The sequence below is a fragment of the Caretta caretta genome, chromosome 27 (assembly GCF_965140235.1).
Source record: "Caretta caretta isolate rCarCar2 chromosome 27, rCarCar1.hap1, whole genome shotgun sequence".
NCBI lineage: Eukaryota > Metazoa > Chordata > Testudines > Cheloniidae > Caretta > Caretta caretta.
This window is the reverse complement of record NC_134232.1, coordinates 8,233,916-8,252,847: the sequence shown is the minus strand read 5'-3', so window position 1 is coordinate 8,252,847 and position 18,932 is coordinate 8,233,916. Positions and strand designations below refer to the sequence as shown.

General features: G+C 46.9%; 1 protein-coding gene across 8 annotated transcripts in view; it reads right to left on the bottom strand.

The window, feature by feature from the left end:
• Window positions 1–323: 323 nt before the first annotated feature.
• KANSL1 (KAT8 regulatory NSL complex subunit 1) overlaps window positions 324–18,932 on the bottom strand; it is a 173,106-nt gene continuing 154,497 nt past the window's right edge. For 4 of the 8 annotated variants that reach the window (XM_048830092.2, XM_075123709.1, XM_048830091.2 and 1 more), the window contains 8 exons: window positions 17,849–18,034; window positions 17,265–17,426; window positions 16,819–16,970; window positions 11,064–11,182; window positions 6,465–6,522; window positions 5,687–5,799; window positions 3,610–3,844; window positions 324–2,597 (listed from right to left, as the gene is read on the bottom strand). In XM_048830092.2, coding sequence (XP_048686049.2) covers window positions 2,289–2,597; window positions 3,610–3,844; window positions 5,687–5,799; window positions 6,465–6,522; window positions 11,064–11,182; window positions 16,819–16,970; window positions 17,265–17,426; window positions 17,849–18,034 — 1,334 coding nt within the window. In that variant the 3' untranslated portion in view covers window positions 324–2,288. The remainder of the gene's footprint in view (window positions 2,598–3,609; window positions 3,845–5,686; window positions 5,800–6,464; window positions 6,523–11,063; window positions 11,183–16,818; window positions 16,971–17,264; window positions 17,427–17,848; window positions 18,035–18,932) is intronic. The other 4 variants (XM_048830094.2, XM_048830095.2, XM_048830096.2 and 1 more) reach the window with 4 other exon arrangements.

Sequence of the window (18,932 nt, the reverse complement as noted above, 5' to 3'; positions counted from 1 at the left end):
CTGGTGCAGGATTGGAGAGGAGAGTGACACCATCACTATGAAACCCGAGCTGCTAGAGTAGCTGCCTTTAGTTATTTCTGAGGGGTAGAGGTGAAAGGCAGCAATGTTACTGTGCAGTGAAGGCACCTGGGCACCCTCCAGTGCAGAAAGGGAAGGTGGGACTTGCTCACCCACTTCTGTAAGTAAACACAGAACTTCAGAGCATCAGCAAGACAGCTAGAGCAAGGGCCCTGGGGTCAGGAACCCTAAATTCTATTCCTGGTTGTCATGCTGCTGAGCCCACGCCACCGGGCAGGTCACAAAAGGGGCTTGGCATCGCACACTCCATTTTTTAAATTTTTTTTAATCTTTTCTTTTTTTTTTTTATAAGCACATTTGTGCTTTGCAAACAGAATCAGGACATTAACAAAGATCAGCTTCTCAGAAGAAAAGCGTTTCTATAGAACAAGGACATTACACAGCTCAAAGCAGGAAAAGAAAAATATTTACAAAATACAAGGTGGTTTTTTTGTGGTTTTTTTATAATGCTAAAAGGGTTATTCAGAATTTTCAACCTTATAAATAGAAAAGCACTTATGCAAAGGGATATGGTAGCATTGGTTTTTTTTTTGTTTTTTTTTTTAAAGAAACGATGACAAATCCTTTAAACTAGAACAGAACCAAAGAACACTAGATAATGTTGAAAATTGTGAAAAAACCCCAACCATTAAGCAGTTTAGCTACTATTTCTTTACGATTACAAAATGGAAAAAAAAATTATGTCCTTTGTCTTTTTTTTCCTTTTTTGGTGATGTGATTATACATAAGACAGGCACAATGCTAACAACAGGACAGGGACCAACAGCCACACCGTCAGGGTCAGAAAACATTACAGATGGGAACGGTGTGTGGGATCCAGGAGTCTCTAGAGGAGGAGGGGCCAGCGGTGGTGCCATTTTAAAGTAAAATACCTGTCAAACTTTATGATCATCAGACCAAAAAGTCCTCAAAAATGAAACTGACTAAACATTTGTTTTCAAAATTTGTGTGGAAGTGGAGTTAAGCAGTGGTGAAAAACAAGTCCTGATCTTTTCCTAAGCAAGCAGCCAAGGCTCTACTGAGCTGGACTTCGAGCAGCACACGACACTTGCTTTTTCTTAGGACTTTTTTTTTTTTTTTAAATAGATCAAACCAATTTAAGCGAAACAAACATTAGCGGCCTATGCACTGCAGCCTACAGACTTCACATGGTGAATTGCTGAGTCCTACTCCTGCCAGCTGAACACTCCTGGCATCTGCAGCTCATCATGCTCTCTAAGCAGTAACAGTAACAACAGAAGTGACATTCTGATGGCCAGCTGCTAACCTCGCCTGAAATTTTCTAATTGTGGTGGGTAAAAAACCACAAAGGCAAATTAAAGTGTTGGTGACAGAATCGCATTTCCTGTATCAAAGCGTGTACTGGTGCCAGCAGCAAGTCAGATCTCAGCAGGAGGAGTCCTGAAGGGTGCTGGATAAACTCTGCTCCTGCTGAAGCACCAGAACATGCTGGGCTGGACTCCCACTTCTCTGCCCCCCACCCAGTATAAAAACCACAGGGTGTGAACTGAACAAGACTGCTTCCCAAATCCCACTCTCCCACAGGGAGCTGTGCATTAAGCAGCTAATGAGGGGACCTTCTTTCCCCAAGTGACAGGAAGGCTTGTCCTCCATGAAGCCAACAGCTGCTCTAAAAGCAGGAGTGGAGAAAGGAAGAAATGAAGGGCAATGTAGCCTGGGGGAATCATGGAGAGAATACTTGGAACTACAACCTAGGGAACAAAATGACAGGGAGTGTGTGTGCAGGGACTGCAGATCTCAGCTCTGCACATGGGGAGAGACAGCTAGTGCGGGAGGTTGCATTCCAAAGACATCACTTTTCACCACTAATTTCACTCCACTAAAACTTTTCAGGGAGGAGGCAGCAGGCAACAGAGTGTAAGAGAAAAATACCCTTTCGCTTGAGAAAAAAATCCCCGAAGTCTGCTAGTCAGCTAAATCCTGTGCTCTAGAATCATACACCTAAGGGGGAGGGGCGGAAGGGTGTCTGGCAGGCTGCTCTCCTCCCGAGGCTTCACTCTGCTGGGAGGAAGCTGGGGTGCTCTTATTGTGTGACAAGGAAACATGGAAAAAAAAAACAAAACAAAAAAAACCCAAACAAACAAAAAAAAAACAGTTTCTAAACTCCTTAAATTCACTAAAAACTGTGAAAATTCCCGGCAGGATGTTTGAATATCAAACGCAGATTTCGGAAGCTTTAATGCCAAGAGTTAGTTCTGTGTGTTGGTTTTGTTCATTCCTTCCTGTCCGTCTCTATCTGTGTGCTGGCCGCTGAACTGCTGTCGCTGCTGCTGAGGAGGCCACTGCTGGGTGCCGGCTCTTGGGGCTGGGGAGGGCGGGCAAGGGGAGGGCGCTGTCCATCTCCCGGGATGACTTGCTGCCTGATGTGCGACGGGTGCAGCGCGACAACCGGTCCTGGGGATCAGATTGGTCCTCGCACTCTGTCTTGGGGTTGTAGGAGAGCGGGAAGTAGCGTCGCTCCCAGGGCTGCACAGCCTGAAGGGGAACGAGAAGCGGAGCTGTTCACAGGGAGTGAATACAGACACATGCTCAGAGGCTCTGTCTGGGTAAACTCTATGTGGTTTAGGATATCCTCCCCCCCTCCCCCCGAGTCATCTTCCTGTTTCCCATTCATCCTTGACATATGGCAGCCCTAGCCAATGCTCTGTTTAAAGATGCTTCCCATATTGCGCAGGTTCAGCCATTAGCACGGGGAGGTTCCTCAAGGGACCAGGGCAAAGTCAACTCCCCCCCATGCTGGCACAGAGAGACCACAGCAGAGCCAGCACCCAGCTGTCAGAGGCCCCCTGTGACCCATGAAGCACCTGTACGCCTGTTTTTCTAGCAGGGTCAAGCAACCCACAGCCAGCCAGGACCACAACTAGATTAATTCCCACACATACCATGAAAAAAAAAAAAAAAGTGACCTTTTATTGATGCAAATGGGAAGTATCATTGGATATTAGCCCCCCTTACACATTAAATGGGTCTCATGGACCAAGGAAGGTCTCAATTCAGACCTCCCAACAAGAATTCCCTTCTCCTGGCTGTTCAGCTTGCTGGAGAGTTTTAAAGAGAGAAGAATCACAATGTAGGTGTTAGAAAAACTAAAACACCCATCAAAGATCAATAAGATGAATGCACTTCCTGCAGAAAGCCTCATTAGGGTTCATTTTGTCGTGTAAAGTCTAGCATTGTGTTGATTTGTTCCCATGTTACTACTGTAACATGACAGGGTTCTTAGGGCACACACATGGAGGATGAGTGCCTAAAGGAAAAACTGCCAGAGAGGTCAGATCTTGCCTGCCAAAGCTGAATGAGAATGGATTTTTCCATTCAGTTCAGCAAACTGAATTTCCCATACACAGATTCTCAGCAATTCACCACAGTAAATATATTCCACAGTGAAAAACAAACCAAAAATTTGAATTTCACATTTAGCCTCAAAAATAACACAGCTTCTCAGTAACGTGTATGCATCTGGACCCTTCCACCAGCCAGAGGGGACAAGAAGTCAAAACAGTCACCCACCTGTTCGTCAAGGCCAGCCTCGGGTGTGGAACAACGGGTGTCCTCACTGGACAAGAGCCGCATGGAGTCACGGGAAACAGGTGTGAGAGGGGCAGAGTGCAGTTCAGGGCTGACGGGACTGCGTGGTGAGAATTCAGAATGGGAGTGGCAGTTGCCCACATCGGGTGATGGTGGCTGGGGAGTGGAGGGGTTCCCCAGCTGAGGGGTTGTCCGACCGTCTGCTGATCTGTAAGACCTGGAATTTAAAAAAAAAAAAAAAAAAGGGAAAAAAACTTATTTTTAAGTTCCCATTTTACGTTTCACTACTGCAGTCTGAAAGTCCGCTGTCATTCTGCAAAAACCTCATTCATCGCCAGCTCACCCCCTATAACACTGTTACCACACGATCTATGTCACTACTTGCAAAGCAATCATCAAGATGTGCACGTGCCAATGAGGAGTCACTGTTTGGACTTAGTACTGCAACCTGACCCCTCCATCCAACGATCATTGTTTCGCTGCATCATGTCAAACTCCGAATAATCTCTTTGGGACAACTGTGGGTTTTTTGGGGGGAGGGGCTGTTTCTGTGGCACACGTCTGCTACACTTCTGAGTGCTGTACAATTATAGTAGTAATGATAAGCCACCCCACAGAGTCGGACACTTAGGTAAGTTTTCCCAAGTATTCTCCTGATAACATCTGTACACTAAGTAACAAAGACATTTGTTCAAACAGCTAAATAGTGACCAAAATATAATTAAGCTTGACATTCTTTGGGGGAGGATAGGAGCCAAAACCTAAACTTTGGAAAGGGAACATAAAAATAAGGAAGCTTGTCAAAGACTTAAAAGTCAAAATTGAGGGATTTAAAACCCTTCATTAAAGGTATGCGTACATCTAAACAAAAAGGGAATCAGGAAGCAAGTAAACCAGTGTTTGGCTCACTGGCAAGCTTCAAAAGGGCTGTCTGAGGTAAACACGTCCTTCAGAATATTGAAATCCAACCCTAGTAAAAAAGGAGCATAAGCTATAGCAGGAAGAAAATCAGAAGGGCTAAGAGAGAATTTGAAGACTAAAAAGCCAAACAAAAACAGCCAAGAAATTCTTCAAGTATATCAGAGCCAGGAAGACCATGAGATCATCAATAGGAGGTCTGCTCGAACAATTAAGGATGAGAACAACATTACAAAGAAGCTAGACAATTTATCTGCATCACTCTTCACAACAGAGAATGCTGGGATATTATCTACCCCAGACTTACTCTTCTGGTAGTACAGATGCGGTACTCAGAGTTAGTTGGAGGTATCAGAAAAAGAGGTACTGGAACAAACTGATAAACTAGACAGAATTAGTTATCAAATCCAGAGGGTACACTTAAGTGTTCTGAAGTTACTTAAGAAGGAAGTGGCTTAGCTGGGGAATGAATGTTATACCCAGTACCTTTTAAAAGGTACTGGGTTATGTCTGGAGAATTACAGACCAGTAAGCCTTATTTTTGTATCTGGTAAATAGGTTGAAATGATGGTTAAAATTGAATTATTAACCATCTAGATGATCATAACATAACAGGATCTAACTACCATGGTTTCTGCAAAGTTCCACATGATTTCCTCATACATTTCTGACATCAGATGGGGACAGACTATTTGTATGAGGACATCTCATTGGGAAAGCTCAGCCCCAAAGTTGAAGGCATAATTTTACTCACCATCATCACCACAAATGGTCTGCCCCAACTGATAGCTTATCAGTTCCATGGTCTGTGTTTCTCTACAGAGACACCATTCCTTCCCACAAGTCCAACAACACTCTAACCCTACTGTACAAAGGGCCATCTCAGATTCTCCAATACTACTGCCTTTCAGGATATGAACCTCTGTAGATCAGTCTTTCGCACCCTACTCCCAGATACGCACGCCCCTCTCTGTAGAAAGATGGCACAACTGCAAGAGAAGCTGGAGTGAAGGACAGCCTTCCCACACAAGGCTCATATGGCAGAACTGAGGAGCAGTAGTTGGCACCCACTGAACATATGTTACAGTGGCATTGGAGTGCTGGGACACAACAGCTGCAGAGAACATGCTGCTAGGCTTACCTGCTGCCTCGCCGCTGAGGGGGCAGACTGGTGCTCCAGAGCCACCTTGCCCGCTCCATCTCTTCACACTTGGCATGAAGAGCAGCAAAGGCTGAATCAGACAGGTCCTCAATCTGGAAAGGGATGTCATGTTAGTGTGAAATCTTTTACACTAGGGGCTTGCCTACACAACCAAGTTATACTGGCATAAGCCAACGTGTGAATTTAAACTGATCTACCTGGAGGACTGTAAGAGGATTTTTTTTTTTTCAGTTTAGCTTATTTTGCTTAGGAAGGGACATGAGCTAAACAGAATTCCAGAATTAAGAGTGTCCACACAGGGGCTCATACTGGTATAGCTATATTGGTTTAACTAATATTGATAGAATTATACCAATGAAAGTGGTAAAGCTTTTCTGTGTAGACAAGACCTCAAGTCTCCCTAAAAGGCTAAGAGCCTGCTACCCTGAGGTACCTCATGAAAGAAGCCAGACTCCTGGCTGCAACTGATACACATGCAGTGATATAAACTAGCTTCTTCTACCTCAGCAGCCTCTTCCTTCCCCACCTTTTGCTGAAAAGGAGGATGAACTGATCAAACACTTCCTACTGGTCTCTTACTGCCTAACCAAGATGCCATCCTCCATAAACACAAAAAGGAGACCCCACACCTCTCTTCTGAGGTGGTTCTTGATCCTTCAGCATCTGCTTTCCAGGCACTTCACTCTCTCTTGTGCAGCACATCCTACTTGAAAGAAAGCTCCCAAATTAGTTACAGATATAAAGCGATCATCATTACCTCCTCATTGTCTTCATCAGGGTTCACTTTCAGAGCACTGATATCCACTTCACGCCAGCTGCAATACACCATTGAAATCAAGATCAACCACTGCCGTAGCAAAGCATGTAACACATCCATGTAGTCTTGGGGGGACCGGAGAGGAGTGGTAAACACACCTCGTACATGTGTTAAATTTTGTCCCCTTAGTGAGTGGTGGCCTACAGAAAGGATAAAAACCTACTACTATTAGTGACAAATTCCAATTCAAGCAGTTATAGTCTGTCACCTAAGCTCCCCCTACAGTTTCAAATGCATGTGAAATTTTCCACGTCCAGTACTACACTGCTCCGTGATGACTGAAAGTCATTCCATGCAAGTGACAACCGGTTTCTGAACATGCTCAGTAGGCAGCAGAGGTACAACCATGGGTAAAGCAATGAAGGAGACAGGATCCCCTCCCCCAACTTTGCTCCTCCCAGATGATGTCCTTCCAACTCTCCTTCCAGGTTTTGTCCTTCCAACTCTGCCCTCCCTGTGGGTTTTTGAGGGGTGGGTGGGGAGGAGGGGAATAAAATAAAATAAGGTGGCTTTTTCTAGCCCTTCTCTTAAGACATGCCCCCCGCTGTTGTTCCTCTCCACTAAATGCTCCCCTGGACCAAACCATTCCATCTCCCCAGCCCAACTCCTGTCAGTGCTGGTCAGCTCTTACTGTGCTGCAGCTGGCAGAGCCTGCAGCAGGAGGAGGAAGCATTGTAGTTTAGATTCTGCAGAGCTTCCCCACACCGAGCCAGCACTGGGAAGACGAGGGAACGCCAGGGGTGAAAACAGACCGTCTCTGACACACTGATATAATATTTTTAAAAAGCCAAATGATCTCTCCTGCGGTGCTGACATAACACATTCTAAACTAATTTACTGATCACCATTTTTGCTGTTTGTTCACTTTCTGCACTTCACTCAGCATGGATTTTTGAACAGTCTCAATTTCACTTTTGTTTCGAATCACTTCAGTTGTCACACACTATTGCACAGTGCTGCAGTGTTTAGGTTACAAATACTGCAAGGGAACACCTCACTTGTTTAAAAATGGTTTACACTGGAATTTTTAAAATTTGATAACGTTTCTATTGGTTGTGTGTTCCACAAAAGTTTTATTTTACAAAACGTAATATTGGGTAATGACGAGACAGCATCCTTTTAAAATCAGAAAAAAGAACAGGAGTACTTGTGGCACCTTAGATGCTAATAAATTTATTTGAGCATAAGCTTTTGTGGGCTACAGCTCACTTCATCGGCTGCATGCAGTGGAAAATACAGGACCATTTTATATACACAGAGAACAAGAAACAATGGGTATTACCATGCACACTATAACAAGAGTGATCAGTTAAGGTGAGCTATTACCAGCGGGAGAGAAAAAAAACCTTTTGTAGTGATAATCAAGATGGGCCATTTCCAGCAGTTGACAAGAATGTGTGAGGAACAGGAGGGGGGGAAAAACAAACATGGGGAAATAGTTTTACTTTGTGTAATGACACATCCACTCCCAGTCTTTATTCAAGCCTAATTTAATGGTGTCCATTCCAGTTTGCAAATTAAATTCCAATTGCTGCTGAATTGCAACCATGAACACAGCCTTCCAGGAAAGGAGAAGTAGAGAGCAGGAAGCTAAATGCTCGGGGGGGGTTTGGGGGGCGTCCAGTGAGCTGTGACAACAGAAGATTCAGATCCCACAGGGGGACGGGGTCTCTGACATGTGGGTAGAGGTGCTTGAGGCCCTTGAGGAACCTGGCAGTCATGTCCTAGGGGAAAACCAACCTGCCCTTGAGCAGTGGATGGAAGGCCGAGACAGTGGCCCAGTGGACCTTAACAGATGAAAGGGACAGGCCTTGGAGCTGGAGATGCAGAAGGCAGTCCAGGATCAACTGCAGCAAGGTTCACTCTGGCCGAATGCCTTTTATCCAAGGTCCCATACGTGAACCGCTTCCATGCGGCCAGGTAGGTTGCTCTGGTGTGGGGCTTTCTGCTGCCCAACAGGACCTGCTGGACGCTGGCCGAGCACTCCTGCTCTTGCGCATTTAACAATGCGGCAGCCAAGCCATCAGGTGCAGCGCCGCCAGACTCGGGTACAGAAGCCTGGCCTGGTTTTGGGAGAGCAGGTCTGGCCACAGCGGTAGCTGTAACAGAACAGCCAACGAGACGGCCAGCAGCTGAACCAGAGCTGGCATGGCCCAGTTGGCACTGTGAGGATCACCTTTGCCCTGCCCTGCTTGACCTTCATCAGGACTCTGTGGATCAACGGCACTGGGGGGAAGGCATACGATGGAGCCCCCAACCACAGGAGCAGAAGTGTCCAACAGGGAGCCTCTGTCAATCCCCTAAATGGAGCAGAAAATGTGGCATTTCCTGTTCTGTCTGGATGCGAATGGGTCCACCCGGGTAGTCTCATCTCTGGAAGATGACACTGACCACCTCCGGATGGAGGGACCACTTGTGGTTAGACAAGAAGGTCCTGCTGAGGCAATCTGCCAAAGCGCTCTTGGCCCCAGGGAGGTGTGCAGCTACCAGATGGATGTCATGATGTACACAAAGTCCCAGAGCTTGAGGGCTTCTGGCAAAGGGCAGACGATCTGGCTCCGCCTTGCTTGCTGATATATAACATTGCTGCTGTACTGTCCATCAGGACCTGGACCACCGTTTCGGACTCCTCCGCCAACACTTCAATCTTCAAGTTTAAATTGGCAGCCACTCTTAAGGAGGGCCTGGTGCTCTTTGAAGTCGTTGGGGGGTGGGGGGGTCTGCCCATTTGGGAGGGGCCCGCCACCACTTCGTTTGGAAATGACAACTGCATGGCAGAGGGAGGGGCAGCTTCCCCTTCCCTCTCTGGGGTCAGCTCCTTCAGTGTCGGAGCCTGCCGTGCTGCCTTCGGGTTGGACTCGGCACCGTGTTCAGACTCTGGTGCTTGCGGCGGTTTTTCCAAAGTGGTCAGGGAGGCATGGTGGGAGCACAGGACCGGCATGACAGGCACGCCCCATGGGTTCCAGTATAGCAACTGAGCAAGCCACTAACCCGCTGCCATGCCGCTGTTGTGGACACCGTGCTGGCCTTGTGGGTTGGTGTTGATTCACCCTTCCTTGAGAGGGGCTGAACTCCTGCTCCAACTTGGATCACTGCCCCTCTGGTGACCAGAGCGCAGCCATGGATGCCCGAGTCTGCCAACTGACCCTTGTTGGCAACCGGTAAGAAGAGGGCGAGGATCAGTGCGTGCCTGACGAGCGGTACTGGAGAGGTGGAGACAGGTGCCGTGACTGGGCGTGATCCTGCACCAGTGGGGATCGACGCCTGGGAGATCGTTTAGGCAATGGTGACCTGCGCCGTGGTGATGTCTGGTGGGAGGCTTGCCAGTAACGAGGGTACAGGGACTGATGCCTTGACTCCAGTGTCCCATGCCTCATAGGGGGAGAGCACGTCATCAGCGACCTGGGCCTTCTGACCGAAGACAGAGGTTGTGGTGCTGGGTCCTAGGCCGTGGTGATGGGAATGTACGCCTGCAGTCCAGGGACCAAGGTTGCTCCACTGCCCTATGGGGTGGTCCCATGACCGGCTTGCCCTTGGACATTGAGGTCTTAGCTGCGTCTGGTGCCTGGCATGGCATCTGCAGTGTTGCTACTTGTTCTTTGGCTGCCGGGGCTGCCTCGGGCAACAAGGGCCCTGGGAGCTGGAGGCAGATCCCTGGCTGGGCTAGGGGGTCTGATCACAGTGGTCCCCCTGATCACCCCGTGGGTTGGGCATGTGGCCTGACATAGTCCTTTGCTCCAAGACCCCTTCCTCTCTGGTGCCAGGGAGCCCCTCTTCTTTTGCTGCTTCTTAGGCACCGGTGAGGGGAATGGTGCCAGGCGGTGGAGCCCAGTGCCGGTGGTGAGCTCTGCACTCATGTTGAGGTGCTAGGAGTGGGGTCTGGGCGGAAGGGCTCCGACACAGGACGAAGTGCAGCCTCCATGAGGAGAGCCCTCAAATGGATCTCTGGGCGAAAGTTCTTACAGATCCCACACTTGTCTTTTCTATGGGATTCCCCCACGCACTGAAAACAGCTGTCATGGGGGTCACTAATAGGCATCCGCCTGTTGCATGAGGAGCATGGTTTGAAGCATGTCCGGAGCAGGGACTAACTACCAAACTAACCTAACACTTAACTTATGGCTAACTAAGTATCTACAAATGATATACAAAGAGAGTAAACAATAGGCTGTAAAGAACCGCTAACTCTCTGACCAACCGGGGCGGTAAAAAGGAACCAAGAGGGCACAGGGCCGGGGCGCCTAATATACCAGCGCATGAGCGTGGCACTCAAGGGGGCGGCGCAGCCGACCCTACGGATACCGCTAAGGCAAAATCTCTTATCGCGCATGTGGGCGTGCTCTCACCACCTAGAATGGAATTGACTCATTGTCATTGTCATTGAATCATTGTCCTGAACAGCACTAGCAGCCATGCGGAGAGCTCCAGTGGGGGCAAAGTTTCAGGAGTATTCCGTTTCTGACTATGCTACACTTTCGACAGAGGAAACGGGAACGGGCAGCACTATACATGGAGGCTGGGGACAGACCGAAGCCATACCTCGGTGTGAGGATTTCTTTGTATTGTAGTTTCTCCACACGAGTTGTTGCAGCAACAGACATTGGGATGACAATGTTATTAATATCAAAGGAGCTTTCGCCTCTCCTCCTCCTCGGCTGCTGCAAAACAAAGACAAAAAACAGTGAGGAAAGCGAGGGGGGAACCTCAGGTTTCAACCTGGTGGGACTGCTTCTCTAAGGAGCATCAATCAGTCTCATAACTGAAAAGTTTCTAACGTGAATCGTGCACTAGCGAGGGATGCCAGATTGATGGTCTTGGAGCAATGCTGGGGCATGTCCATGGACCAAGAACAATGCACACTGCAGAAATTTAAGTGTCAATACTTCCCCAGAATGCCTCACCAAAGGCTGCCTTTGGTGTTAGAGGGGAATTGAGTCTCCTTGGTCCATTCAACCTTTCTGCAGAGTGTGCTGACAAGAAGCTCAGCAAGGGCTAAAATGTGGAGAAGGTTTGTACAATGCGGATACCTATCTGCTTTAGTGCCCCCTCCCAATCAGGGAGGAGAGCAGTTAGCAGGAGGCCTGGCCTACGAATAAAGGGGGTTCATTCAGCAGAGCTGTCAATTCCAACACCTTTCACCAGTAGGTTTTTTTATTATTAATATTAAAAAGACAGACAATGCTCCTGCATTTAACAAGAGGAGCCAGAACGGAAATTCTAAACGGGAAAAGCCACAGCTCCCATCTATGTTACTGTTCCTTTAAGATTGCACCTTCCCTGCAGAGAGAATTCCACTCATCATTGAGTTCATGTATTTTGAAGGGAAAAATTTACTCTTTTTACAAAATGATTTTTGAACTATAGCTCTTTACTACACTTTTCAACATGTGCTTCAAGAAATTCTAGTGCTATTTAAACCTGTATCCATCCTGGTTTTAAGAGGAGGTGACTAAGGCACAAACAACAGTTAAGTGCCCAACTCCCACTGAAAGTCAATGGCAGCTGGGTGCTTAATGCCCTTTGTGCCTATGAAAATCTCTCCCAACATTCAGGTACTTGCTATACCACTGAGCAGGTCTTTCACAAACTGGTAAAACACTTGATTCTCAAACTGTTCAACTCAACTTCATATCCCCTTTACGAAGAGGATTTGCAATTTACCCTTTTATCTGTCTCCTCCATTCCCCATTGCATGGAACATGTGGCTTTTACTGTGAAAATTAAGTCATGCAGGCAACTGTAATTACACTGCATAAACAACACAAGAAAATAAGAAAAGTTGGATAATATGTTTTGAGGTGCTTAGATAAAATGTGCTGCAAAAGCACAAGCATTAGGGATTAATGAGCCTCACAGAATCATAGAGGGCAGCTCAACAGTACTGCTACCTACATGAAAAAATTGTCTCCGGATTTGTTTAAAACAGTCATGTGACAAACATCTGGAGGTTTCTATTGTTTACCTCCTCAGAGATCAGTACTGAGGTGTGAAGCAATGCTGACCAATCAGAGAGCATATGCAAATTTAGGTTAACTGACTGGACTAAAAGTCACATTTATCCCCTGGATCTCTCCTGCCCCTTTGGAATTTTAAGTTTAAAAGGTAAAAAGTTTTACACTTTGGATATTTGTAGACAAAATGGAGAGATTTCTATTTCTGATGGAAACATTCAGAATATACTCGAACTAACAGGCAGACTCTAAGTAGTACATCTGAACCCTACAGCTTTTGAGGACAAGATTCCTAGCAAGTCTAAGGATTATTTGTAAGATTCCTAGTAATTCTAAGGACTGGGGGGAGGATCAGCAGTCTAAACGGACATAAATTCACCACTTGTTCTGAAACTTGCAGGTCTTTCCCACACTTTGTTAGTTTAGTTCATGGTACAATTAAAAGAAAACGCCCAGAATTTTCAGCCATGTCAGCTCATCAAGCACTGACATAGTCCCAGGGAACAAATAAAGAATTAAGTGCAACTCTAAAAGAGACCAAAAGCCAGCAGCAGCCAGCATTAGGAACGTTCAGATTAGGCAAGCTACCCCTCAAAAAGCTTTCCCATTCCTCAAGTGCAGCCCAGGATCTGACGAGGGCAAGGGATGGCCTCAGTGAAAAATAAGTAGCCTTCACAGAATCGTATCACAGAAGTTAATGGGTGCTCCCTGCTTCTAGCACACCCCTAAATTATTTTTGGAGGCATAGATGTTTCTTTGGCCGTGACTTTATCCCAGCTGCCAGAGATGGCAGGGGGTAAACCCAAGGGCAGATGGCAATGGTTTGATGTGCAAAAGGGAAAGACAGCTAAATTGAACATAATGCTTCAGACAGACTCCTTGATTGTCTATGGATTCCTTGCCCTGGAATTTATTTGTAGAATACCTTTTTATTGCAGGAGGTATCATAAAACTTACTATTCCACTTTGACTATCAATGAGAAAGACTTGAGTTAGTTCACAGTGAAATAAATGGCTGGGCCTTTGTCCACTTCCTAGTAGACAGGTATCCTCCTCATAGTAATTCCCAAAGCATGCCTTCTCTACAAACTCCCCACAGGTCAACTTGGCTTTAATCAACAATCTGTGACAAATGGAGAGAAGAGACTAGCAATGTCAATGGCTGAGGTGAGCAAGGAATCCAATCACAGGTAACACGAGGAGTTTCTACGCCACTAGGACACAGTTGCAAAAAAAAAAAAAAAAAAAAATCTTTCTTCTCCAACTCCAAAGCATCTACAACATTCTAACCACCCACACTATTCTGGCTGGTAGGATGCTTTATAAACCCATAGCAACTAGTTCTGTCCCAGCAGTGCTACAAGCGGTCCATTCAATCTGAGACCTCTACATGTCCTAGCTAGTGCAAGTTTGTGACAAATGCTTGGAACCTTTATTTAGAGGGGATTTTTACTGCCTCACTTGGAGAGGCAAGCTGCTGGCACCAATCATACAAGCTGGGTCAAACAAACTCTGTTCAGGTCTCTGATTATAAGGATAACCATAGATGCTAAATGTTTTGCTAACTATCATCTGTTCTAGAACATTCCCTGTCTGGGCACAATAAACTGAAGCAGTGAAGGAAAGGCCAATTCCAACACCTCATTCTCAAGTTCCGTGGCCCATTTCCAGTCATGCTTCAGACTGGATCATGGCACCAAAGATGCTAATTACAGAAATGGACAGAGGCCAGCTGTCCTTGCTGATGTTGCTTAACAGTTCAGCAGAATTCAATACTGTTCATCATGAGGTCAATAGGATGTCAAGATCTGGGAATGGCTGGAATCACATGGTTCTAATCTTTCCAGTCAAGCTATTCCAGCAGTTAGTGCTGGGTGAAGGTTCCTCTCTGATGTGAAATCCCCAAAGGACCATATCCTGCTTCCTCTTCAATATTTTTGCAAAACTGAAGATCACAAGGAGATACGGGCTACAGGGGCTGTTGTGGTCTATCTGACTGGGCACAAGGAAAGAGGAAATGCTTTTTTTGCCTCTGTCTTCACTAACAAGGTCAGCTCCCAGACTGCTGCACTGGGCATCACAACATGGAGAATAGATGGCCAGCCCTCTGTGGAGAAAGAGGTGGTTAGGGACTATTTAGAAAAGCTGGACGGGCACAAGTCCATGGGGCCGGACGAGTTACATCCGAGAGTACTAAAGGAATTTGCGGCTGTGATTGCAGAGCCATTGGCCATTATCTTTGAAAACTCGTGGCGAACGGGGGAAGTCCCGGATGACTGGAAAAAGGCTAATGTAGTGCCAATCTTTAAAAAAGGGAAGAAGGAGGATCCTGGGAACTACAGGCCAGTCAGCCTCACCTCAGTCCCCGGAAAAATCATGGAGCAGGTCCTCAAAGAATCAATCCTGAAGCACTTACATGAGAGGAAAGTGATCAGGAACAGTCAGCATGGATTCACCAAAGGAAGGTCATGCCTGACTAATCTAATCGCCTTCTATGATGAGATTATTGGTTCTGTGGATGAAGGGAAAGCAGTGGATGTATTGTTTCTTGACTTTAGCAAAGCTTTTGACACGGTCTCCCACAGTATTCTTGTCAGCAAGTTAAAGAAGTATGGGCTGGATGAATGCACTATAAGGTGGGTAGAAAATTGGCTAGATTGTCGGGCTCAACGGGTAGTGATCAATGGCTCCATGTCTAGTTGGCAGCTGGTGTCAAGTGGAGTGCCCCAGGGGTCGGTCCTGGGGCCGGTTTTGTTCAATGTCTTCATAAATGATCTGGAGGATGGTGTGGATTGCACTCTCAGCAAATTTGCGGATGATACTAAACTGGGAGGAGTGGTAGATACGCTGAAGGGCAGGGATAGGATACAGAGGGACCTAGACAAATTGGAGGATTGGGCCAAAAGAAATCTGATGAGGTTCAATAAGGATAAGTGCAGGGTCCTGCACTTAGGACGGAAGAACCCAATGCACAGCTACAGACTAGGGACCGAATGGCTAGGCAGCAGTTCTGCGGAAAAGGACCTAGGGGTGACAGTGGACGAGAAGCTGGATATGAGTCAGCAGTGTGCCCTTGTTGCCAAGAAGGCCAATGGCATTTTGGGATGTATAAGTAGGGGCATAGCGAGCAGATCGAGGGACGTGATCGTCCCCCTCTATTCGATATTGGTGAAGCCTCATCTGGAGTACTGTGTCCAGTGTTGGGCCCCACACTACAAGAAGGATGTGGATAAATTGGAGAGAGTCCAGCGAAGGGCAACAAAAATGATTAGGGTCTGGAACACATGACTTATGAGGAGAGGCTGAGGGAACTGGGATTTAGTCTGCGGAAGAGAAGAATGAGGGGGGATTTGATAGCTGCTTTCAACTACCTGAGAGGTGGTTCCAGAGAGGATGGTTCTAGACTATTCTCAGTGGTAGAAGATGACAGGACAAGGAGTAATGGTCTCAAGTTGCAGTGGGGGAGGTTTAGGTTGGATATTAGGAAAAAAACTTTTTCACTAGGAGGGTGGTGAAATACTGGAATGCGTTACCTAAGGAGGTGGTAGAATCTCCTTCCTTAGAAGTTTTTAAGGTCAGGCTTGACAAAGCCCTGGCTGGGATGATTTAATTGGGGATTGGTCCTGCTTTGAGCAGGGGGTTGGACTAGATTACCTCCTGAGGTCCCTTCCAACCCTGATATTCTATGAAACCCATGATTCCTGACTCTGCTAGTGATTCACTGTGTGAAGCAGTTCAAGTCTCTTCATCTCTCCGCTTAAGTCTCCCTACCTGTAAAAAATGGAAATAATGGTGGCCCACCTTTGTAAATCAGTTTGAGATCTACAGATGAAAGAGGATCATAAGTGGAAGTATTTTGCTGGCATCAGCATACTGACACCCAACTATGTGCCTCCTTCCCATCAGATTTAATCATGGCCATCCCTAGGCTCTCTCAAAGATTGGCAAAGACTGGGACCTGCACTAAAGCTGAAGCTCAACCTATGGAAGACAATTAAAATTATTTGGCAGAAGGTAGCATTGAGAATATTGAAAAAATCTAATTACTCCACCAGTGGAGAAGGGTCAACCAACCAGGGTCAATCTGAGAATCTTATTAAGATTACAGTTTGCTTTTAGAATCCCAGAATTCACTAGTGGTCAGCAATACTATTAATCTATGGCTGACTCTCAGCCCCAGCACTGGGAAACCACTGAGTAAATTCAGACACTAATACTTGAACTGTTGTTTCTATCCAGAGTAGAGGGAAACCTGGATTGCTGAGAGCCAAGCAATCTCCAGAGCAGGATAGCAGCTCAGCAACCCCTCCAGATGCATGACCATGCCCTGATCAGATACTTACAGACATGCTAGAGGCGCCCTGTGAACTTGTGCTGGCAGGAGCAGAACTGTCAGAAGATGTGGACAGCTGCCGCACTATGGGGCTGTGGGGCATAGAGGCCGCAGTCGCTGATAGGTAACTTGGGCCTCCGACATCTGTGTGATGCTTTAACACTACAGGAGAAGACGACAAATGGACAATGACATTAGCAAAAAAGGTTACACCACATGCTTAAAAGTAACCATCGAGGACCACTGTGCATGAAGTAGAAGCTTCCTCCGACTGCAGCTGCCAGCTTTACAGGCCCTGGGGGAATAAGCTGTTAGAGCACACAGGGGATAGCTGCAGTAGTGACAGCAGCTCCTTTATTCCCAGAAGCAGCACACTCCCCTTCACCAAGGGGAAAGAGGATGGGAATGCAGCAAAGCCCAAGCTCCCCCCTGTGAGACCTGGCTGTGGGAGCCTACCTTCGCTTCTCTCAGGTGAGTAGTCCCACAACTGCTTTTTGTCATGTGCAGGAGGCAGGATAAGTGAGCGCTCTGGCACTCTCTTGGCCTTGGGCACAGCCATTAGATCGTCTAAGGGCTGCCTGTGTGCCTTGTTTGGTTGGATTTTGTGATGTGAGCACTCTGAGGAGGGGAACAGAAACAGAGCTGTGAAATGTCTGCTTTCCCCTCTCTTTCTGTTAGCACAGGAGCTACAGCCAACACTGGAGATCCGGATGGGTCAGGGCTCCAGCACCAGCAGGGACTGGGGCAGATGCAGGTAAAGCAGCGAATCCCTTTATTACTGCCTATGCCAGGAAAACACTGACCTGCGCAGGGAACAGCACCTATGACACTCTGACCCAATTTGGTTCACACCTGCACACACCTCAGCTCCATTTTAGGTTTTGCAATATAATCGCCACAAGCCCAGTCTACAGCGCGCCCTGAAGAGAGCGATCATACACACATTTCTTCTTCACTGCACTCATTTAGGACATTAGCAGGATTAGTTGGGAGTTTACAGACACTCCTGTACTAGTTTGAGGAAAAAAGTGGATACTTACTGGCTGCAGTGAAGAAGGAGTTGACCAGTTTGTGGCGGTCCTTGCGAGCAGGGTCAGACAGGCTACTGGCAGACATGGAGGCTCTATGCTTGAGTGAGAGCTTTTTGGGAGGTTTGATTTTCTCATAGGGCTTGCTCTGCCACTGGGATTTCAGCATATTCTGGAAGTGCAGGCTTGTCGGCACATCTGCAGATAGGTACAATGCAACAACCAAGTCATGCTAGAATTCAAAATGCAGTGTGCTACTACCCAGGAGAGACCACAATACATCTATTCTGAATTATGATTCCAGGCTGTTGACTCCATCCTCATGCTCAAGGGGAGGTTGTGATTTTTGAAGCCAGTGTCTTCAGTCTCAATCTCTTTGAGAGTGAAGCACATTCTTCTGTCCAAGACAAGGAGAGGACCAGGCACCTGCCTATCCCACCGGGACAGGGGTCCAGTGCCTTTCCGCATTCACTCTCACCTGCCCATTGCCCTCTTCCAGCCAAGAAGTTGCAACACAGCAGCAGCAGCAGACCAAAATGTACACTGGGAAGGGCAGGAAGGGGAAGATGTGACTTACATCCTCAGTTCAGGGTCAAGACATAAGAAGGGACACATCCTTTTCAAGGACAAAGGCCTAAAAAGGAACCCACTTGGGAAAGTCATTTAGTTTATTGATTGTCACCAGAGTAGCCAGCCGCTTTAATTCTATAAGCCACCAACAATGAGGGCTACCATGGCTCTCCTAACCCTAACAGTTGAACACAGGAAAAAAAGCAGACCCAAAACAAGTCAACTGGCTAAATGCTAAATAAAATGGATCCGTTTTATGTGCTATCCAGATGATCTATCAATGTTGTAAGTTAACAGAGAGAACACCTTCTAAAGAGGGGCTCTGAGGTTAAAAGTACCCCGATGCTGTTCTCCAGGGAGAGCTTTACAATGGGATAGCTCATCTGCCAAGACACTATACACAGCAACGTCTTCAGCATAGGCATGAGTTGCGTGGAGCAGCTGCCTAATTCAGACAGCAGGTGCTACACTGTGCACCAGCTGGATTTCAAGGACAGCGCAAAGCAAAACTCTTTGCACTCATCTA